The sequence below is a fragment of the Acomys minous genome, assembly GCF_964271855.1.
Source record: "Acomys minous genome assembly, chromosome: 14".
Classification (NCBI taxonomy): domain Eukaryota; kingdom Metazoa; phylum Chordata; class Mammalia; order Rodentia; family Muridae; genus Acomys; species Acomys minous.
In genome coordinates, this window is record NC_140496.1 from 20784040 (window position 1) to 20808035 (window position 23996).

The window sequence follows — 23996 nt, forward strand, 5'->3', positions numbered from 1 at the left end:
AAGTCTGTTTACTGTAAGCTATGGCTTAAATCTAGTCTCTGTACAGACTAGACTGGCCTCAAACTTGTCATCTTCTTGCTTCAGACTCCATGAGTTCAAGGTATTATAGGTGTGCTGTACCTCCATACCTGGGTTAAACGACTATTTTATTTACTTATTTACTGAAGTGTCTATTTTTTTGTGTGTGTTATAGTGCATGATACATTTACTCCTACATCATTTTTGAGAGGCTCTCATGTAGTACAGGCTGGCCTCAACCTAGATATGTAACCTAGGATGACCTCAAAATTTTGATCTTCCTGCTTTCGCTTGGAATTACATGTATGGGCCTCTGTGCCCCAGGGCTTAATGAGTCCTAGGTAGGCACTTTGCCCACTAAGCTACATCCCTACTCCTACAATACTCCCTTTATTTAGTAAAGATTTGGGCCCAGGGGTCCCGCTCAAACTAAGGCACCAGCCAAGGACAATACAGGCGGTAAACCTTAAACCCCTACCCAGATCTAGACAATGGACAGAACACTCTCCACAGTAGAGTGGAGAGTGGGATATGACTTTCTCACATACTCTGGTGCCTCACCTTTGACCATGTCCCCTGGACGGGGAGACCTGGTGGCAATCAGAGGAAGGACAGCAAGTTACCAAGAAGAGACTTGATACCCTATGATCATATAGAGGGGAGGTAATCCCCCTCAGGAACAGTCATAGGGGAGGGGAATAAGGGGAAATTGGGAGGGAGGGAAGAATGGGAGGATACAAGGGATGGGATAACCATTGAGATGTAACAAGAATAAATTAATAAAGGAGAAAAAAATGTAAAAAAAAAAAAAAAGAAGAAGAAAAAAACAAAACAAAACAAAACAAAAAAACAATACTCCCTTTATTGAAGTGTGATTTACTTGATTCTTGGTATGGACTGAGAAGCAGGCTTATTTATGTAATAGCATGCTGGGGAATCAAACCTAGACTCACATGTAATCTAGAGGAGAGCGCCAACGCTAAAGAAATACCCCCAGTGCGTAGGTCAAATAATAGAGTGAACTGGTTCACTATCAAGCTGTATCCCACAAACCACATCTAAGTGTCTGGAGTTATATACTATGCAACAGGGATCCTGTCTTAGCACATTTTAGCATAACACTCAGTTGGAATCAATAATTCCAACGCTTTAAAGATCAAGATTACTGAAGTATTTCTCAGCAAAAATTTAAGAAAATATCAAGTAATTCACAAATTTGGTTCTCTGAACCAACGATTTAGAAACTTGAATAATTCAAGATGGTTCACTAAATGCATTTCTCAACCAACCTCTATCAACCTTCACTTTCAATAGCTATCGAATTACAGCTAGGAGAGGCAATTGCTATCTTTCCATTCTACTTCCCCTCAATGCCTTGGTTCTTTTTTTTTTTTCCTTCCTTTTAACTTTTACTTGAGTTTGCCACTGGTACTTTATGGAGCTTACTGTTCTCAATCATTTCATCTTCCTTTCTCAGCCTCCAGGTATTAGCATTGCAGCTCACATGTCACTACGCCAAGCATCTCACAAGCTTTCAAATGCCATTGATCTAATTTTATTTAATTTTTTATTAATTTGTTCTTGTTACATCTCAATGGTCATTGATCTCATTTTTATTCAGTTTATTTTTAAATTTGTTTTTGATATCTCTGCTATCTTTAAAAATATTTATTTTACTCAATGTGTATGAGTGTTCTGCTTGCTAGCAGGTATGTGCACCATGCAAGCATGAAAGTCAGAGAGGCCATTGGATTCCCTGGAACTAGAGTTACAGATGGCTGTGAGCCACCATGTGGGTGCTGGGAATGGAACTGGATCTCTGCAAGAGGGGCAAATGCTCTTAACTGCTAAGTCATCTCCTTACACTGCTCTCTTTTCTGAAACAGGGTCTCATGTTCCCCAGGTGGCTTAAACTCAAAGCCAAAGATAATCTTGAACTTCTGATACTCCTGCCTCTACTTTCCAAGCGTGGGACTACAGATGATTACAGGTGTACACCACCACACCTGATTTATGCAGTGCTGGAGGACAGACCCAGGGCCTCATGCTGTTAGGCAAGCACTTTGCCAGGTAAGTCACATCCCCAGCTCATAACTTTCTCTTGTCTCTGCCTCCCAAGTGCTGGAATTAAAGGTATGTGCCACCACCACCCAGCTCAAAACCTTCTCTTTTGTTTCTTTTCTTATTCGGTCTTTTTTTTTTTTTTTTTTTTTTTTTTGAGACAGGGTTTCTCTGTGTAGCCTTGGCTGTCCTGGACTCACTTTGTAGACCAGGCTGGCCTCAAACTCACAGCCATCCACCTGCCTCTGCCTCCCAAGTGCTGGGATTAAAGGTGTGAGCCACCACCGCCTAGCCTTTCCTTTTTTTTAAAGAAAGGGTCTATGTAGTTTTGGAATTCACTACTAGACCAAATGAGGTCTTAGACAAGTTAAACCTGCTTAATTCAGTTTAAGTGGAGTCACATCTCCTAACACAAAATCCAACTTGGCCTTGAAGAAATTTTAAAATCATTTGTATATTAATAAATATACAAATATTTTATATTTTATGAAACATAAAGTCCTAAACCTCACAGAGATCTCCTGTTTCTACTTTTATTACTGATTCCTTATTTGATTCCACTGTAAGCTGGAAGACATAATTATGTCTTGCAGTTTCAATTAAATGTAAGTTTCCCCAGTTTCAATTAAATATAACTAGAAACAACAAGAAAACCTGCAGTTTTCATCTCTATAATTTCAATTTGGTTCTACTTTTACTTTTGATTTTCATTTCAAGAGAGTTCAGAATTACTTGTATTACTTTCATGGTCTCTTTGTTAAGATAGTTTCAATACTTATCTAAATAATTCAACATTAGTTATATTTTCTCATTCTAATTATGATTTCCCCCCTTTGGTTCATAATATAAAAATGATTTAAAAATTATTTCAAGGCTTGGATTTTGTGTTAGGAGATGTAACTCCACTTAAAATGAATTAAGCAGGTTTAACTTGTTCATCTTGCTTAATTTGCACAGACTCTGGTTTACCTAGGTACACTGTAATTTCAGTGACAACTTAGTTCTATTTTGGATTATCTGGTCTGGCTATTCCTAACACCACTTGATGTGTGACTGATGCTATCTACCTAGTGGAAAGTTCTTCCCTGGGCTATTGGTGTCTTTGGAGAAGTAAGTGAGGAAAACACTTGTGCATGTTTTTGGTGCCAGCAGGCTTTCTAATTTATCATTGCTGTCTATGTGGGTTGCTTCTACTACCTCTGGGTACATGTGACAAAATAGGATACCCAACTGGTTGTCTGACACTATGCTGAGTCTCTTTCTATAGCCCTCACTGTCCTAGAACTTACTATGTAGACCAGGCAGCCTACAACTCACAAAGATCCACCTGCCTCTGCCTCCCAAGTGCTGGCATTAAAAGCATGGACTATTAACCTAGCTCTAGCCAGCTTAGATGATGTTTGTCACCAGATAGAGGGCTGGAAGATTCAAGCTTAAATGGTCTACTTTGGGTGGAATGCTAAGAGCTGCTGGGGCTAGGTAAGAGTGAGGAAAATACTGAGCTTGCATACATCATCAATACAGAGAGGGCTGGCTTACTGTTGTGTGGTATGGCACAGAGGTTGCACTGAGATCCACTGTTGTGGTTTTTGGAGGCAGTTTGACTGCTGCTGCTGTGTATGTGCAGCTTGATGTGTGCTCGCCCTCTTGAGTTGTGCTGTGGGCTCAGTGTAGCCAACAGGTGTAGATACTGAGTGTACTGGCCCTCTGAGTTCTGCTGTTGCCGCAGCAGGTATGGTAGAGATACAGGCTGGCTTCAAAACTTTCCTGTGTGCTTGTTGAGCAGGTAAGCCATCTCACATGCCCTAGTCACTTCAATGACTTTTTTCTACACTTCAAAGTACTTTTGGTAAGTGACTTATTCTACATTATTTAGTGGCATTTAGGAAAAGCAGGGGCAAGTTAGCTTATTTATATTTTTTGCCGTAGAGCCCATAATTATGCTTTAATGGAGCTTACAAAAAAAAAATTAAATGGGATTTGGGAGACAGACCAGTAGCAAAGCGTTTTTCTAGCCTGAGTGTATGTATGCACATGCACATATACATACAAAGACAGTAACAATTTCTTTTCTTTTCTTTTTTTTTTTTTTGGTTTTTCGAGACAGGGTTTCTCTGTGTTGCCTTGACTGTCCTGGACTCACTTTGTAGAACAGGCTGGCCTCGAACTCACAGTGATCCACCTGCTTCTGCCTCCCCAGTGCTGGGAATAAAGGTGTGTGCCACCACTGCCTGGCTAAAAATTTCTTAATTAAAAGGCTTGAGATATTTTTTTCCTTTTTAGATTTTCAATGTGTACTTACTGAATTCTAAAATATTCTAGGCATTATCCTATGTTCTGAGAGCCAGTAATGATTAGGATAAGTAATATTTTCATTTCCTGAAAATTGTATTTCAGTGAGGAACGAAAAAATGTGAAACATTCAGTCTGTGTGTTACCTGATGCTACTGACTAGTGAGATACCTTTTAAACCAATTCAGAAAAGCCAGATGGTAGATAAAAAAGACATATTTCATTACTCCAATACTGAGTTGAACTTGTGAACAACACTGTTATTGACATTTATATGAAAAAATTTTAGAAATGCAGGAAAACATTTTTTTCCTAAAACTACGTTGCCAGCAAGTAGAACTTACACCAAATACAAATTTTTGTTCAAGTATGAGTTAACCAGTTCCAGCAAGTCTGATGCCTTCATCTAGCTCCATGAGTACCAGGCAGGCAAGCAGTAAACATATACACACTCAAGCAAAATATTCATACATATAAATCTAAAAATATACTTTACAATGTATGAGTTTAAAATTTACAAGAAAGCTGAATGTGGTAGCATATAATGCCTGCAATCAAAGCTCCTTAGAGGTTGGGGGAGAAGGATCACAGTGTGAGGTTAGTACTTCTGTCATTCACTAGCTGTATGACCTCAAACAATTTTTACTAATCTCTCTAAGCCTTGGTTTATTTGTCTATAAAAATGATATAAAGACATGACATTTTATGGTTTTGTTTGTTTGATTCAGACAGGGTCTCTCAACAGATCCCTGGCTGTCCTGGAACTTGCTATGTAGACCAGGCTGTCCCCAACTCCTGAAGACCTGCCAGGCTCTGCTGGGATTAAAGGCAATTCATAGCTCTTTTTAAAGAATGATCCTTTGCTGCAACAGAAATTTAAGTGTCATTTATGCCATATAGTGTTCATCATTAAAGTACTGCTGATTAGATATACACACAGCACTTTGGCACTGTACTAAAGTTTTGACTTCAAGGAATCTATAAGCCATTTGTTAAAGAAAATTCCCAGTTCTGAAGCTATTACTTTCTTTTAATATAGATCAGGAATTGCTACTTAATTATTTTGTTTATGATGAAAAATTTAAACTTTAAACCTATAAAGCAGCTTAGAATGCAATATAATTTGTATGTTCACAAAATTATCTTATCCTACTTTTAATTGATAGACTGTTTATCAAATAAAGTCTTTTCTTTCTTTCTTTTTTTGTTGTTGTTTTTTTGTTTTTTGAGTCAGGGTCTCTCTGTGTTAGCCTTGGCTGTCCTGGACTTGCTTTATAGACCAGGCTGGCCTTGAACTCACAGTGATCCGCCTGCCTCTGCCTCCTAATTGCTGATTAAAGTCTTAATTGTGAAAAAGAGTGTCAATTTCTTTCTTTTTTCCGAGATAGGGCTTCTCTGTACACAGAGAAAGGGTACAAGCCTTCATTGCCTTGGGCTCATTTTGTAAACCAGGCTGGCCTCAAACTCACAGCGATCTGTCTGTCTCTGCCTCCTCGAGTGCTGAGATTACAGGTGCGCACCACTGCGCCCAGCTTGAATGTCCATTTGTTATCTAACTTTTTCAGCTAATAAGACTTTAAAAAATTATTTTTATCTGTGAGTGTGAGGGCAGCCTGGTCTACAAAGTGAGTCTAGGACAATCAAGACTACACAGAGAAACCCTGTCTTGAAAACCAAACCAAAACAAAAAAAACCAAACCAAAACAAAAACATTATTTTTATTTTATGTTCATTGGTGTTTTGCATCAGTGTGTGTCTGTGTAAGGGCATCAGATGTCCTGAAGTTGGAATTATAGATAGTTGTGAGTTGTCAAGTGGGTACTGGGAACTGACTTAGGTACTCTTGAAGAGCAGCCGGACTAAATTTTTTTTAAGCACTAAAAACAAACCAAAAAGCATGGTTTTGTAACCTTCAATGTATGACCTTTTATGTGAAATTTCATGCAGAATTTGGTTGTGTTCTACTGGACCTGATACTCTATGAACACAACAGCATTAAGGGATGACTACAGTCGGGCATGGTGGCTCATGCCTGTAATCTAAGTATGCTGGAGGCTGAGACAGGAGATTGTCAGGAGTTAACAGAGCGAGATCTTGTCTCAAAACAAATAGGACAGATTACTAACATATCTGTTATTGTTTAGTAATTAGAGTATTCATCTAATAAATGTGAATTTCCTTTCTTCCTCTCCTTCCTTCCTTTCCTTCTTTTTCCTTTTGGTATGTTTTTGTTTTTTGAGACAAGGTCTAAAAATGTAGCCCTGGCTTTCCTGGAACTTGCTCTATAGACCAAGCTGGCCTCAAACTCACAGAGATCCACCTGCCTTTGTCTCCTGAGTACGGGGATTAAAGGCGTGTATGCCACCACCACCTGGCTGAATGTGTATTTATTTTAATGACTGACATATATCTATAAAATGAAGCTGAAACAAATTTTCAACTCAAGATAAGTGACCTTATACAAACTGCTGAAGTTCTGGTTTCCTTTCTACAAAGAGCTTAGCATGGACTTCAAGTAAATGTTCAATAAATAATGCTCAGTTTAGTACTGAAAATTTTCATTGTAATTGATAAAATTTATCAAGTCATTTTGCCCCTTGAATATCCAAGTTAATATATATTTAAATTTTTTAAAATTTAATTCATATATATGTAAGGGCAGAAAAATAGAAATAAAACCCAGAATTACAGAACTGTGCCATTATGTAATTTGTACCTTTATAGGTAAAGGCACAAAAGCACCATCACCACAAACTATAATTGTGGACCATAATCTGTCCTCCCACACTGTAACAGACTTAAATCAGTTATACTCATTGCTTCCTTTGTACTTGGGTTTTTCTGAGACAGTCTTAGTATAAAGGTTAGACGGGTCTTGAGCTCACGAAATTCCTGTCTCAGATACCCAAGCATCGACACCTTAGGCATATGCCATCACACCTAGTCTTTCCTTTTTTGCTTTGTTTGTTTCCTTTGATAGGGAAGTAAATAAACAGAAGTAAGAATGGTTAGTTCGCCGGGTGTGGTGGCGCACGCCTTTAATCCCAGCACTCAAGAAGGCAGAGGCAGGCGGATCGCTGTGAGTTCGAGGCCAGCCTGGACTACAAAGCGAGTCTAGGACAGCCAAGACTACACAGAGAAACCCTGTCTCAAAAAATTTTCAAATATCTACAGTTCATATGTCAGTCTCTTCAGTCTCAGTAACAAGGACTTTTAATAAGGAAGCTTCATAATCTCTGTTGTACTTTTTGTGTGACTTATACTCATTACTTTTATGGGGTTTGGGCTTTGTTTTGTTCTATTTATGTATTTATCTTGTGTATATGTGGGTTACCCAAAAAAAAAGAGACAGGGTTTCTCTGTGTAGCCATAGCTGTCCTGGACTGGCTTTGTAGACCAGGCTGGCCTCGAACTCAACGGTGATAAACTTGCCCCTGCCTTCTGAGTGCTGGGATTAAAGGCATGTGCCACCATGCCCAGCTAAAACAACTCCTCTAATTTATTAGTTGTTATTTTGAGATAAGGTTTTCCGATGTAGCCTTTGGTGATCTTGAACTCATGAGCCCTTTGTCTCCCAAGTGCTACAATTACAAGGATGCACCACCATGTCTGATTATGTTTTGTTTTTAAACTGTATCTATATGCTAAATGAAGAAAATTATCAAGTTGAAAAATAACTCTTTGCATCAGTAAAGTTAAACAAATATTTATTTTCTAATTTGGAAAACACCTTGCTAAGTATCACAGTACATCAGAGAAAACAAAGTACTAAGGTTTGCTAGTAAACACATAGGATACCCAAATTAGTTTTTGAGAAGAATCAACTTTGTACCTTTCATGGCTTCTTCAAAAGAGCAAGGTCTTGCTGGACTAGATATCTCCTTTTTCACATTTACATTCAAAGCAGCAGCTGCTGATATTAAAAAGAAAAGTCAACTTTTATTTCATTAATCTTGGTAAAATACATATTCTAATACTCCTTAGCTGGAGTAATTTCTCAGCATATCATTGACTTGTTTACTAGAATCACAGGATGAGGTAATTTCTTATAACCAGCAGACTACCCTCTAAAATGTCATCATCAAGTAGGTGGAACATATGATCACTTACTAAAACAGAAAAAAAATTTTTTTTATTTCCCCGATGTGGGTTTCTTTGTGTTAGCTTTGGCTGTCCTGGACTCACTTTGTGGACCAGGTTGGCCTCAAACTCAGTGATTCACCTGTCTCTGCCTCCTGAGTGCTGGGATTAAAGGCATGTGCCACCGTACCACCCAGCCTTAGAGATAATTTCTTTCTTTCTTTCTTTTTTTTAGAGATAATTTCTAAATGATAATGTTAACCTGGACTCACTTTGTAGACCAAGTTGGCCTCTGCCTCCCCTCTGCCTCTGCCTCCCCTGTGCCAGTATACCTAGCTCTTTATTTTTATTATTGTTGTTAAATTTCATGGATTCCCTTCCACTTTTTTTTTTTTTGAGACAAGGTTTCCTAGCCAGTGGTTCTCAACCCATAGGTAACATCCCCTAAAAGGGGTTGTATATAAGATACCCTGCATATCAGATATTTTATTATGACTCTTTTTTTCTTTAAAATTTTCAAAAAAATTTATTAATTTATTCAGATTAAAACTCAATTGTTATGCCATCATTTGTATCCTCCCATTCCTCCCTCCCTCCTACTTTCACCCTATTCCCCTCCCCTAGGTCTATGACCAAGGGGGACCTCCTCCCACTGTATGGTCATAGGCTATCAAATCTCATCTTGGTAGCCTGCTTAATTATGACTCTTTAACTGTAGCAAAATCACAGTTAAGAAGTAGCAGCCAGCCAGGCATGGTGGTGTATGCTTTTAATCCCAGCACTTGGGAGGCAGAGGCAGGTGGATCTATGTGAGTTCGAAGCCAGCCTGGTCTAAAAAGAGAGTTCAGGACAGCCAGGGCTATTACACAGAGAAACACTGTGTTGATAAACTAAAAACCCAAAATCAAACCAAACAATAACAACAACAACAAAAAGAAGTAGCAACAAGATAATTTTATAGTTGGTGATCACCAAAACATGAGGAAATGTATTAAAGGGTTGCAGCATTAGGAATGTGAAGAACCACTGTGACTAACCCAACTAGGAAGACTGGCTGGCTAGTAAGCCTCAGTGATCTTCTTGCCTCCATCTCCCCAGTGGTGTGATTACCACTACTGTGCTTGTGTGAACCACCATGTGGGTGTTGAATTGAACCAGGGTTCCCTGTAAGAGCAACAAATGCTCTTAACCACTGTGCTGGCTAGTCTTATGTCAACTTGACACACAAACTAGAGTTATCTGAAAGGAAGGAACCTCAACCAAGAAGTACCTCCATAAGATCTAGCTGAAAGGCATTTTCTTAATTAGTGATTGATGGGAGAGGGCCCACCCCATTTTGGGAGGTTTCATCTCTGGGCAGGTGGTCCTGAGCTCTAAAAGAAAGCAGGCTGAGCAGGCCAGGGGAAGCAAGCCAGTAAGCAGCACGACTCCATGGCCTCTGCATCGGTTCCTACCCTATTTACGTTCCTATCCTGACTTCCTTGATGATGAGCAGCAATATGGAAATGTAGGCTAAGGCTGGGGAGATGGCTCAGCAGTTATGAACATCACTTGTTCTAGCAGAGAATCAGAGAACCTGGGTTCGATTCCCAGTGTCCACATGGCTCCTCACAAGTATCTGTTTTTGTTTTTGTTTTTCGAGACAGGGTTTCTCTGTGTAGCTTTGGCTGTCTTGGACTCACTTTGTAGACCAGGCTGGCCTTGAACTCACAGCGATTCACCTGCCTCTGCCTCCCGAGTGCTGGGACTAAAGGCGTGCGCCACCACCGCCCGGCTCCTCACAAGTATCTGTAACCCTGGTTTCAGTAGATGCAATCTCTCAGAAGTCCAGGCAGAGAAAAAAGAAAAAAGAAAAAGAAAAAAAAAAAAGGCGCAAAAAAGCAATGTACAGAAATGTAGGCCAAATAAACCCTTTCTTCTCCAATTTGCATTTTGTCATAAAGTTACATTTATTTATTGTTTATGTGCACCCATACAAATGTACAACAGCATATATGTGGAGGTCAAAGGGCAGCTTACTACTTTTTTGTTTGTTTTTTGTTTTTTGGTTTTTTTGAGACAGGGTTTCTCTGTGTAGCCTTGGCTGTCCTGGACTCACTTTGTATACCAGGCCAGTCTCGAACTCACAGCAATCCGCCTGCCTCTGCCTCCTGAGTGCTTATCTAAAACACATTCTAATTTCTGTTTGTCAGGGCTTATTTGTTTTGTTTTGAAGTAAGGGATTTCTAACAGCCCAGGCTGTCCTCAAACTGGCAATCTTCCCCCCCCCCCCAAGACAGGGTTTCTCTGTGTAGCCTTGGCTGTCCTAGACTCACTTTGCTTTGTAGACCAGGCTGGCCTTGAACCTCCAGTGATCCACCTGCTTCTGCCTCCCAAGTGCTGGGATTAAAGACATGTGACACCATGCCCGGCCAAACTGGCAATCTTAATTTGTCAGGCTCCTGAGGGCTGAGATTACAAACTGGAATCATCCAGCCTGGCTTTCTGTGTTTTAACCATTAATATATAAATAAATAAATAAACAAACAAATTTTATTAGTGTGCAGGGGTGAACATGTCATAGCCTTCAACTTATTTTACATTCATAAACATATCCAAAAATGAGATTTAAGTTGGTTTACTTTTCGTTTGTTTGTTTGTTTTTTGAAACAGGGTTTCTCTGTGTAGCCTTGGCTGTCCTTGAACTCATAGCGATCTGCCTGCCTCTGCCTCATGAGTGCTGGGATTAAAGGTGTGTGCCACCACAGTTGTTTTGTTTCTTTTCTTTATTATTATTATTATCTTTTTTTTTTTCAAAGACAGGGTTTCTCTGTGTAGCCTTGGCTGTCCTGGATTTACTCTGTAGACCTGGCTGGCCTTGAACTCACAGCGATCCGCCTGCCTCTGCCTCCCGAGTGCTGGGATTAAAGTTGTGCACCACCATGCCCAGCCAAGACAGTTATTTCTAATTGAATAAAAAGACAAAATTGGGGGCTGGAGACATGGCTTTCTGGTTAAGAGCACTTGCTGTTCTCATAGGGGACTCAAATTCAGTTCTACACAGCCACTCCCAATCTATTGTCTATTAACTCCAGTTCCAGGGGACCCAACACCCAGGCCAGGAAACTCCAATGATCCACTTGTCTCTGCCTCCCCAGAGCTGGCTTATGTCTGACTTTTTACATGGGTTCTTGGAATCAATTCAAGTCCCTAAGCTTGCAAGGCAGACATTTCACAGACTGAGCTATCTCCTCAGCTCTTCCCTCATATCTCTCTCTCTCTCTCTCTCCCTTTGGTGCAGGAGTTTTCTTTATCACTTTTCCTCACCTTCTATTTCACTGTGTCCAGAAGTATGTGGGAATAACATTATCAACAAACTGCAGACGCAGAGCTGCTAATTCTGAAATAATCCTTGTATTAGAACAAACTGAACCAATAGTAAGTATAGCAGAAACTAAGCCCCCAAGCAATGCAACAAGCTAGTAATTTTCATTTCCAAAATGTTCTTCCCATATCTGTCAGTGGCTCTTTTACAAGTAAATAAACAAAGTAGACAAATAACTCTGAAGTCACATTTTGGCGAAATATCTCTAAACTTTAAACATTTCAGTTGCTTTTGTGCTCCAATTTCTAAACCATCACGTCCTTAAAATTATAATTAAAACATTTACTACTGCTAGGCAGTGGTGGCACACACTTTCAATTCCAGCACTTGGGAAGCAAAAGCAATCAGATCTGCATTTGAGGCCAGCCTGGTCTACAGAGTGAGTTCTAGGACAGCCAGGGCTACACAGAGAAACCCTGTCTTGAAAAACCAAATCAATCAACCAAGCAAACAAACAAAAAAATCCACCAAGACATTTATCATCAGCCTGATCATTTTAGTGTTATCACTTATCACTCCAAGATTTTTTCCCCCACCTGTCTCAAAATGCACACTAGGGCCAAAGGTATGTAGTTCAATGGTCAAGCATGTGGTTAGCATGCATAAGGCCCTGGAACCAATTCCAACATGATATGGGGGGCCAGCCCCATCCACCAAACAAACTGAAGTATTAGCAATTTCTACATTGTGAGTCTTACCTTTCTACATTTAAGAGCCACTCTTTGTAGAGTCGCTACAAAGTGACCTGTGACTAACTCTAGAGCATCTGACCTCAAGCACTGTTAGCTCTTTTATTATTAGAGAACAGTGAAAATGGTTCTCAGAGTAACAGTAGTATCTGGTAGCTGCCTTTATATAAAATACTAGCCACCTCCAAATCAAATTAGGAATTTACGTTTATAAATTTTTCCTTTTTGGTTGTCTGGACTTCAAACTTTTTCAAAGAACTAGAAATTAATTATTCATTTTCATTCAGAAAATTTCATTTTGACATACCTGGGTCTGGAGTGTAAGTAAATGGCTGAACATCATGAGATCTTCCAGCATTGGTCACAACATATATTCCCACTGATACAGGCAAGGTTATATGTTGGTCATGGTATGGAGGGACTTTCACAATAAGATGGTTCTAATTAAGGAAAAGTATAAAAATCAGAAAGGAAGACAATGTTTAAGCTAAAAAACAAATTAAGTACATTTACTGTTAACTGTACAGTTTTTAAAAGTTTGATTAGAAAAAATGCATTAGATTTCTTGAGTCAGGTCTTGCTATGGAGCTCAAACCTGCTTCCATCTCCAGCTCTTCCTGCTTCATTTAGACGTCCACATGCTGGGATTGTAGGTGTGAGCCACTACACTAAGCTTTAAATCTTCCTGATCTAGTTTCTCTATAAACTCATTTGCAAAAGTTCAAGACTGGGCTGGGTAGATGGTGCACGAGGTAAAAATTCTTGCTGAAGCCATATAAAGGTGGAAGGAGAGAAGTGACTCTGACTGCTGTATGTACTCACACCACATCCACCCCTACACAATAATAAAAGAAACAAACACTCCAACCCTCTAACCCAACCTCTAGCATTGCACTTGCCACACAAACCTTATGATCTGATTTGATGCCTGGATCATACAGTGGAAGAATAGAGCCAAGTCCTTAAATCTGTCCTGACTTACACATACACTACATGTCATATGTACCTACATATACACATCATACATAAAAGACTACTGATAATAAAAATTTTTAATTTAATTATTTTTTAACAAATTATTATCTTAAATATATAAATATGTCATTTATATTATGTGATACAAATATAAAATAATATAAATTTATTATAACAAGTGCAATTATTTAAGTTGTTATTAATTTATTATAACTCAATGATATATAATTAACACATTATATGTAAAATTATTATATAATATATAATTATAATTAATACTACTAAGAATGGACATAGCATAATTGCTAGGGTGCTTGCCTAGCATGCATGAAGCACTGGGCTCAATCCCTAGTACTATAGAAACCAGGCATAGGTGATACATGTTGTGATTGAAGCATTTGGGAAACAGAGGCAGAATTTCATGGTCATCCTTGGCTATGTAATAAGTTTGCAACCAGCCTGGACTACATGAGACCTTACATCAAAAGAAAAAAAAGGGGGTTGGGGTGGCTAGGTAACATTCTAGTCCTCAGAAGGAAGAAAGAATAGACAAATGGATAGGAGGGAAGAGAAAAGAAACAAGTGGGAGAGACGAGGATAAGGAAAGGATAGAAAAGGGGGAGAGAGGGAGGATAAAGGAGAGAGAGTACTAAAATAAAGGGAAATTACATTAACCAATGTGTCAAAACCTAAAACATGTTCACAGCGCACAAAGGTATCCTACGTAACAATAAGGCTTCAATCAGTAGTAAAATTAGATACATAAGAATTAAATTAGAACTAGGGGTTGAGATGCCCTCAGAAAGACAGACTTTAGATCAGAGTTCACTTTTCCTTCAGAGAGAATGAAGTGAACCAACAAGTCTTCCATGGGTATCTATTACGTGCATGACATTGCAAGGATCCCACTTGTCCCTAACTAACATAGTGCTCTAGAGGACATTACTGCTGGTCATGGAGAGTGTGGTTACTTGATTATGTGAAAGAATAAATAAAATTTCAGAACTGGAAGGAACCTCAAATAATCGAATTAAGTTATCTGAACAAAAATGAATTAATTACTCAGAGTAAACTATAAAATTATTAAATGTTTAAATTATACCTGATGGAACAATTCCATGTCAATTTCAGCTTCTGATTTCCAAGAGTTTTCATCTGATGGAAATAAAAACAGTGACTTATAAAAATTTTGAACTTTTTCCTTATGTAGCTATAACTGTATTTTTATAACAAGTGAAAAATGGAACACTCTCTCTACCACATCTATGCCTACTTACCAGAAACATTTTCCTGGAAAATAACTTTAGTTCCTTTCAGAAAGTTCTTCCCAATTAAAAACACTTCTTCCTCTCCTTTCACTGAACAGCTATGCAAGCTTTTCTTTAAGATCTCAGGAACTCCTGCTGGCTGAGCTGTAGATATACATATATAAGTTTTCCATAAGAAGAGCACCAACTTAATTCTTACCTAAAAACAACTTGAAACCATGAATCCATTCTTAAGGATTGTTTTTGTTGATCATGAATTTTTCATTTCTTTTTTGTTACATTTTATTTATTTTAGACTGTGTGTCCACCTTTGTCTGTCTGCCTGTCTCTGTATATGTGCACATACACATACCACAGTGGGTGGGCGGTCAGAGAACAACATGTGGGAGTCAGTTCTTTTTTAGGGGTGGGGGTGCAGAGTCAGTCTTTTACTTCCACTATGTGGTTCCAGAGAACATAAAACCTGAGTTGGCAGGTTCAGGTCCCAGCACCCACACAACAATTCACAATCATTGTAACTCCAGTCCCAAGGGGTCTGATGCCTTCTTCTGGCCTCCGTGGGCATCAGGCACATCATGGTACACATATATATGCAGCTAAAACCACCCAGTACACACACACTATATTAAATAAAAGCTTATTGTAAAAAGTTAGTGTGTTTGGGCTGGCAAGTTGGCTCTGACGACCTGACTAGAATCCCATAACCCACACAGTGGAAGGAAAAAACCGATTCCTACAGGCGGTCTTCTGGCCTCAAAAGTGCACAGGGCATGCATACACCTAAACACATACACACATAAACGCAGACAGAAACACACACAATAACTCAATCAATGTAAAATTTGGGTGTTCACTATGTTAAAGAATAGCTATAATTATTTGACAGAACTAGTACATTTAAGAAAGGGCCAGGTGTGTTGGTGTGTACCTTTAATCCCAGCACTCAGAAGCAGAGGCAAGGGGATTGCTGTGAGTTCGAGGCCAGCCTGGTCTACACAGCGAGTCCAGGACAGCCAAGGCTACTCCCCTGTCTCAAAAAACCATGGGAAAAAAAAAGCTTTAGATGACCAAGAAGAACTAGCAAGGTCATGATACCTATAATAAGCTAACAGGGACAGCCAGGCATGGTGGTGCATGCCTTTAATCACAGCACTCCAGAGGCAAAGACAGGAGGATAGCTGTTAGTTCAAGGCCAGGCTGGTCTACAAAGTGAGTTTAGAACAGCCAAGGCTACACAAAGAAACCCTGACCAAAACCAAAACCAAATAAAACCAAAACAAATAAACAAAAAAAGCTAACAGGAACCTCAATTGTAAGGAATGACATTTTTTCTTTCTGTTTTGAAATAAAATATAAGTTATTTAAAAAGTAACACCAATTCAGACATTTAAGAGACTGAGATAAAGCTGAGAAGATGGCTCAGGAGGCAAAGTGCTTGCCATGCAAGTTTGAGGGCCTGAGTTTGGATTCTTCACATTCACATACAAGCCAGTATGGCAACATATGTCTGTAACCCCAGTGCTGGAGGGAGGAGAAAGGAAGTTCCCTGGAGCTCACTGGCCAGCCAGTCTAGACAAAACTATGAGCTTCAGGTTCTGTGAGAGACCCAGTCTCAAAATAAGGTGGAGAGTGATTATGAAAGACATGTGTGGGGCTGGAGAGGTGGCTCAGAGGTTAAAAGCACTGGCTGTTCTTCCAGAGGTCCTGACTTCAATTTCTAGCAACCACATGGTGGCTCACAACCATCTATAATGAGATACGGTGCCCTCTTCAGGAGTGCAGGCACACATGCAGGCAGATCCCTGTATTCATAATAAATAAAAATAAATATTAAAAAAAGACCTGTGATGTGTACACGTACCTGTATGCATACTTGCCCCCTCACCCCCCCACGTGTCTGAGGCAGAATGACCTTAAATTGTAGGCTACTTACCAAGGACCCCTTGCCAAAGAAAATAATCCAAATAATCCTCAATAAAAACCTCCAAAAATAGCCAGGAAGTGGTGGCACAGGCCTTTACTTAGACCCAGCACTCATGAGGCAGAGGCAGGTAGAGCTTTCTGAGTTCGAGACCAGCCTGGTCTACAGAACAAGTTCCAGGATAGCCAGGGCTATACAGAGAAAACCTGTCTCAAAAAACAAAACAAAACCAACCAACCAAACAAACAAAAGCCAAACAAACAAACCAAAAAAAGAAAAAGAACAATTCTTGGAGCTGGAGAGAGAGCTAAGCAGCTAGAGCACAAGCTGCTCTTACAGAGGTCCAGGTTTGGTTCCAAGCACATGGTGACTCATAATTGTAATTCAGGTTCCAGGGAATCTGATGCCTCCTCTTTTGACCTCCTCAGGAACCAGGCAGGTAAAACATATGTGCACATAGTACAACATAAATGGATGCTTAATAATTAAAAAAACAAAATAATTGCCTCATTTACTATGTGTAGTAATTTAAATCTACAACAATAGTAAGAGGCACATATAACATTATCATGGAACTTTAAAGGCACACTTTCACTTTTTCCCCCCCTATACTGAAATTAGAGGTAGAAGTTTCATTTCTCATTCACAAGCACTGTGCTATACAACCATGACTTGTAACAAAAAATGTGACATGCCATTATTTACAAAGTCCTGCTTGCTTGGCAACTGGCTTCTGGTATCCTATTTAAACGACTGATTTGCAGGGCAATGCTGGGAAACCGATCTGGGCCACTTTAAGTGTCACAATCTCCAGTTGAAATTATGTAAAATATTTTAAAAACTACATTAAAATTTACTTATTCAGTGTGTGGGTATCATGCTTGTGGGAGTCAGTCCAGTCTGCAATGTGGGTTTTAGGGATCCAACTCAAGTTCATCAGGTTTGGCAAAAGTGATTTTATTTGTTGAGCCATCTCAACAGCCCTCAAATTACTTTAAACATTTTTTAAAACTTAATTTTATGTGTTCTGCCTGCATGTATATCCATGTACCACATATATACAGTACCCATGGAGCTGGAATAGAACATCAGATCCCCTGGTACTGGAATTACAGACAGTTGTGAGCTGCCCTATGGGTGCTAAGAATCAAATCTAGGTCCTTCAGAAAAGCAACCTGTGCTCTTAACCTCTGAGCCATCTCTCTAGGTCTTACAATACTTTTAAAAGCTGTATATAATGATAATAGAAAACTACAAATAGCGAAATACCTTCCAATGTCTGAGACAGATTTCCAGTGGCCCAGGCTGGCCTTAACCTTACGATGTAGCTAAGAACAATTTGCATTTCTGATCCTTTTGCCTCTACCTCCCAAGATCACCTTTACTTTTGTCTAAAAAATATGACACAACCATTTCTTGCCTGCTTTTCTAAGACATGTCATGTCTTTGAGAATAGGCAGTCTTCCTGCGTCCACTCCTAGTCACGAGGATTATAGTTTGTTCCACCATACCCAAGCTGACTACTACTTTTTATTTTTGGGTCATAGAGACAGAGACTTGCTGCTGTTGTTTCTCTAGCCTGGATTTTTTTTAGTTTTTGGGTTCAGGTTGTCTTCATGCATCAGCTTCCCATGTGGCTAGGAGCATAAGTGCTTGCCACTGTGTTCTCTTGGCTACAGCTTTAAAAATGTTTCAAGTTCAACATGATCATAAGCTGAAGTATAAAACATTAAAATTCACAGACAACTGGAAAATTGATGGGAAGAACTTAAGAACTTTTCATATATCTAGTATTGCCATATTTTCTTACTTACTACACAAAATGGGGGAAGAAGGTGTCTGCAATGTCAAAGTGGAGCCATCTTTCCTTGTGATATTAACTCGAAAAACCAATCTGGCACGAGTGCTCTTTTTCTTAGAACCAGCAATTCCTATTCTGGCTTCAACATCAGCATTCCTCAGCTTCAGTATTCCTACACAGTCCACCCTAAAACAGAAAAAATGTAACAGGTGACACTGCTGTTGTATAAACAGTATAACTACTCCTGAGTAACATGGTCCCTTTGTGTGGCCCTGTCCCAGAGCCTGCTCTGTAGGCCAGGCTAGCCTTGAACCCACAGAGATCCACTTGCTTTTGCTTCCTGAGTGCTAAAATGAAAGGCCAATACCACCCAGCAATAATGCAACATTTAAAAACATGTTTCTTTTTTAAAAAAGGATTGTCCTTGGCCAGACACAGTGGTGCATGCCTTTCTTTAATTCCAGCACCCCAGGAGGCAGGGGAAGGCAGATCTCTGTGAGTTTGAGGCCAGCCTGATCTACAGAGTGAGTTCTAGGACAGCCAGGGCAGTTACACACAGAAACCCTGTCATGAAAAAGGGAAGAAAGAAAGAAAAAAAAATTATTTCTTAAATATGAACATAAGTAATGGCCAACAAGAAACTTATTCTGTGCTTTTAAAAATGTTTTTGCCAAGCCAGGCTTGGTGTCGCATGCCTTTTAATCCTAGCACTCAGGAGGCAGAAGCAGGTGGATCACTGTGAGTTCAAAGCCAGCCTGGTCTACAGAGTGAGTCCAGGACAGTCAAGGCTACACAGAGAAACTGTCTTGAAAAACCAAATAAATAGGTTTTTGCCAGACATGATGGTGCACACCTTTAATTCCAGCAATCAGGAGGCACAGGCAGGAGGATCTCTGTGAGTTTTGAGGCCAGCCTGGTCTATGTAGTGAGTTCTAGGACAGACACATATTGAGACTACCTTGGGGGAAAAATGTACATATTACATATATTTATCATATATTAATTAAATAAATGTGTATATTTGCCTGTATGTGTGTCTGTGTACTGCATGTATGTCTGATGTCCTTGGAACTAGAGGAGGGCATCAGATCTCTTGGAACTGGAGTTAAAGCTAGTTGTAAGCTGCCCTGTGGGTGCCAGAACATAAAACCCCAGATTCTGGAAGAGCCATGAGTACTCTTAACTGACGAACTATTTCTCTAGTTCCTATTCTAGTGCTTTTCAAAAAGAAAACAGACTTTCTTTTTGCATCTAATTCAGCTATTAAGACAAAAATGAAAGCCAGGCGTGGTGGCACATGCCTTTAATCCCAGCACTTGGGAGGCAAAGGCAGGGGGATTGCTGTGAGTTCGAGGCCAGCCTGGTCTACAAAGCAAGTCTGGGATAGCCAAGGTAACATAGAGAAGCCCTGTCTCAAAAAACAAACAAACAAAACAACAACAACAACACAAACAAAAACACAAACAAGCAAACAATAACAACAAAATGAGGGGGTGGAGGCATGGCTCAGCAGTTAAGAACACTGGATGCTCTTCCAGAGGACCTTGCATCAGTTCCTAGCACTTACATGAAGGCTCACAACTGTCTATAACTCCAGTTCCAGAGGATGTGATGTCCTCTTCTATCCTCTGTGGGCACCAGGCATGCAAGTGGTACACAGACATACAGGAAAAACTTCCATATACAAAAAATAAATGTTTTTAAAAATTAGGTTATGTTTATTTAAAAAAGCAACTAGCTCCTACAATAGAGTGTTATATAGGCATTAAAAATGAAATTACAAAACATTCCTAAATTAATTAAAGAGAGATTACAAAATAGACATATTATTATCTCAATTTTTTCAAAAACAAAAGCAAACAAAACCATGCAAAGATAAACATTAAAATGGTAGTTTGCTGGGCATGAAAATGCACACCACCTTTAATCCCAACACTCATAAAGTAGAGGCAAAAGGATCTCTTTTGAGGATGAGTTTGAGGCCATCATGGTCTACAAAGAGAACTCCAGCACAGCCAGAACTACACAGAGAGACCCTGTTTTAAAACAAATAAATAAACAATAAAAGTTATTTTTGTACAATTACAAAAAATTCATTCATCTATCCATTGTTGGGTGCATGCATGTCAACATATCTGTGGGGGTCAGAAGGCAACTTTTTGTGACTCAATACTCTTTCTACCATCTGGGTCTAGTATCAAAACCAGCACTCGGGAGGCAGAGGCAGGCGGATTGCTGTAAGTTCGAGGCCAGCCTGGTCTACAAAGTGAGTCCAGGACAGCCAAAGCTACACAGAAAAACCCGGCCTTGAAAAAAAAAAAAAACCCAAAACAAAACAAAAAAGAAAAAACCAAAACAAAACAAAACCAGGTCATCAGGCTTGGTGGCAGGTGCCATCTCTCTAGACCTCAGGTAAAAATTTGAAGGGTACATTTTTAAGGTTTTTAAAATATTTTTTTCTGTTTTCTTTTGGGAACAGGGTCCCAAACTCATCATGTAGTCAAGTACAACCTTGAAGCTCTGGCTCTCTTGCCTCCACCTCAGAGTGCTTGACTACAGACATGCACCACCACAAATGCATGAGGTACTGGGGTCCAACCTAGGGCTTTCCATATGCTAGGCAAAAACTTTACCAACTGAGCCTTGGTTGTTCTGGACTCGCTTTGTAGACCAGGCTGGCCTTGAATTCACAGTGATCCGCCTGCCTCTGCCTCCTGAGTGTTGGGATTAAAGGTGTGCACCACCATGCCCGGCAGCATCAATATTTAAAATGTCAATAGGTAAGTCTTGCTCTTCTAAAAAGCACTCTCCCCTGGCCTTCACTTCTATGCCTTGGAAATTCTTTGGGAAAGCAAAAAAGAATGCAATTTAGTCTGTGACCATTCTGGAGAAACCCTTCCTGTTTCTTTAAGTTTTTCGAGATAGGTTTTCTCTGTATTATCTTAGCAGTCCTAGGCTTGCTTTGTAGACAAGGCTGGTCTCAAACTCATAGCTCGCCTCCCTCTGCCTCCCAAGTGCTGGGATTAAAGGCATGAGCCACCATGCCCAGCTTGAAAAACCCTTTTTGTCTTTTTAGAGTGATCCTATCCATTAACGGCTGAGCCATCTCTACAGCCTGATAGAAACCGTTTTAAAAAGAACAGTATGTTCTATTTGAAATATTTTAAAAAGACCCTCAAAAGTCAGCTGGTGGTGGTGATGCATACCTTTAATTCCAGCACTTGGGAGGCAGAGGCAAGTGGTTCTCTATAAATTCAAGGCCAGCCTGGTCTACAGAGTGAGTTCCAGGACAGCCAAAGCTACACAAAGAAACCCTGTCTCAAAAAACTTAACAAACAACAACAACAACAAAAACCAAAACAACTAAAACAAAACAAAAATCCTCAAAATCTTCTACTCTCTAGAACTAGAAATATTTTCCTGATTATTACAGGACTATAATACATAATAAAAAAATTCTTAGAAGCTAAGAGAGATGGCTCATAGGTTCAGAGCTCTTGCTGCTCTTGCAGAGGACTTGGGCTGGGCTCCTAGTAATCTTGTAGGTTGGTTCACTCTAGTTCCAGGAGATTCAATATCCTCCCCTTGTTTCTGTGAGCAACTGTACACATATAATACATATAAATTCACACAGGGATACACACATACACACAAAGAAAGTAAATCTATTTTAAATTGGCCAACAGCCACCCTCCCAAGGCTCAGGCCCAGCCTGGTCTACACAGTACTTCCAGGACAGCCAGAGCTATGTAGAAAGATCCTGTCTTTAAAGGAAACAAAAACCCAAAACAACAACAACAACAACAAAACCATATAAATAAGTAAGAAAAATTGTTAGATACAGCAACTCACATATTTATTTATTTACTTTTGTTTTTTCCCCCAGACAGCGTTTCTGTGTAGCCTTGGCTGGTCCTGGACTCACTTTGTAGACCAGGCTGGCCTCGACTCATGAAGATCCAGCTGGCACATATCTATAATCCCAGCATTCAAGAGGCAGAGCTCTGTGAGTTTGAGGTCAGCCTGGTCTACATAGAGGGTTCCAGGCTAATCAGAGTGACAAACTGAAACATACTGAAAAAAAGAAGAAGGGTGGTGACCCAGTGGCCTAATGGGTAAGACACCAGCCTCTGGAGCTGGGGATTGTGGGTTCGAGTCCCATCTGGGTCGCACGAAAGCTTATTTGCCAGGCATGGTGGCACACGCCTTTAATCCCAGCACTCAGGAGGCAGAGGCAGGCGGATCGCTGTGAGTTTGAGGCTAGCCTGGTCTACACAGAGAGTCTAGGACAGACAAGGCTAAACTGAGAAACCCAGTCTCAAAAACCCAAGCCCCCCCACCTCAACCCCTGCTCCCCCCCCCAAAAAAGGGAAAAAATTAAGTACTTACGCCAGTGTCATGTTGTTGCTAGGATCAAGGCCAACTTCTATAACAGTGGTACCTTCAATGTCCACTTCTTTACAGGGAGTTGTATTTCGTCCAGTTACTCTACAGGCCTGATAGAATCCATGTGGTTTCACTCGACCAGAATCATTGCCCACAAACACCTGCAACACTACTGGTTCATTATGACCTTCCAGCTGGAAACAGATAACATGTAGCAGAAACACTAATTAGCACTTCAAATAAGCTCATTATAAAATAAACATTCAAAACTAAATCCTGTATTTAAAATTAGATGAAGAAATAACTTAAACATAAAAGAAAACAGGCAAAACTTTTCCTTCCTTCCTTTCTTGGATGTTGAAGATTGAACCCAGGTGTTTACAAATGCTAGGCTAGTATACTCTACCTGAGCCACACACCCAGTCAAACATTTTCTTATCAAGAAAAACTGGAGTCAGGTGTGGTGGCACACATCTCTAACCACAGCACAGGCAGGTGTCCTGTTTCAAAAAACATAAGGGGTTGGGGGCTCATAACCAAAAATAAAGATAAACTGAGTCTTTACTGAAAACTACTATACTAGTTCTACAATAACTTCATTTTAATTAATCTAGATGTGCTATGATAAAATCACATATTCTATTTGTGTAAGTGGATGGGAATGGATACCCAACTGCTAACACAGTATATAGATTCCTCAGGATCTGCTACCATCACTGAATTGTTAATGGCAACATCTTCATCATTAAATGAGAATATATATGATAAATTTTACTACTTAAGCAGTTTGAGAAGAAAAGTGTTTGAAATGCAGCCATACACATGACAGGAAAATAAAGTTTATTTTCAAAGATTGGCTCATGAGATCCTGGGCCAGAACATCTATGGTCAGAAGAAGTGCTAGCTTAAAATAAGTGATGATTATAGGCCTCTAGGAAAACTCTCATAAATGATAGTTCATATACAGAGTAATATTTTAAAATCATTAGAAAATGTTTTAAATTTTGATTCTTGATATACCTCACAGTAAATATACCAAAGCTGTTGATTAAAAAAAAATTGCAAGAAAAAAAATTTTAAAGGTCAGATCTTAGCTAGGCGTGGTGGCCCATGCTTTTAATCCCAGCACTCGGGAGGCAGA

At 39.6% G+C, this 23996-nt stretch overlaps 1 protein-coding gene across 11 annotated transcripts in view; it reads right to left on the reverse strand.

Annotated features, from left to right (window-relative positions):
* NFAT5 (nuclear factor of activated T cells 5) overlaps positions 1-23996 on the reverse strand; it is a 96200-nt gene that overhangs the window by 13703 nt on the left and 58501 nt on the right. For 9 of the 11 annotated variants that reach the window (XM_084756945.1, XM_084756943.1, XM_084756939.1 and 6 more), the window contains 6 exons: positions 22859-23049; positions 18483-18655; positions 14757-14891; positions 14582-14634; positions 12812-12944; positions 8204-8284 (listed from right to left, as the gene is read on the reverse strand). In XM_084756945.1, the coding sequence (XP_084613071.1) occupies positions 8204-8284; positions 12812-12944; positions 14582-14634; positions 14757-14891; positions 18483-18655; positions 22859-23049 (766 nt within the window). The remainder of the gene's footprint in view (positions 1-8203; positions 8285-12811; positions 12945-14581; positions 14635-14756; positions 14892-18482; positions 18656-22858; positions 23050-23996) is intronic. The other 2 variants (XM_084756942.1, XM_084756944.1) reach the window with 1 other exon arrangement.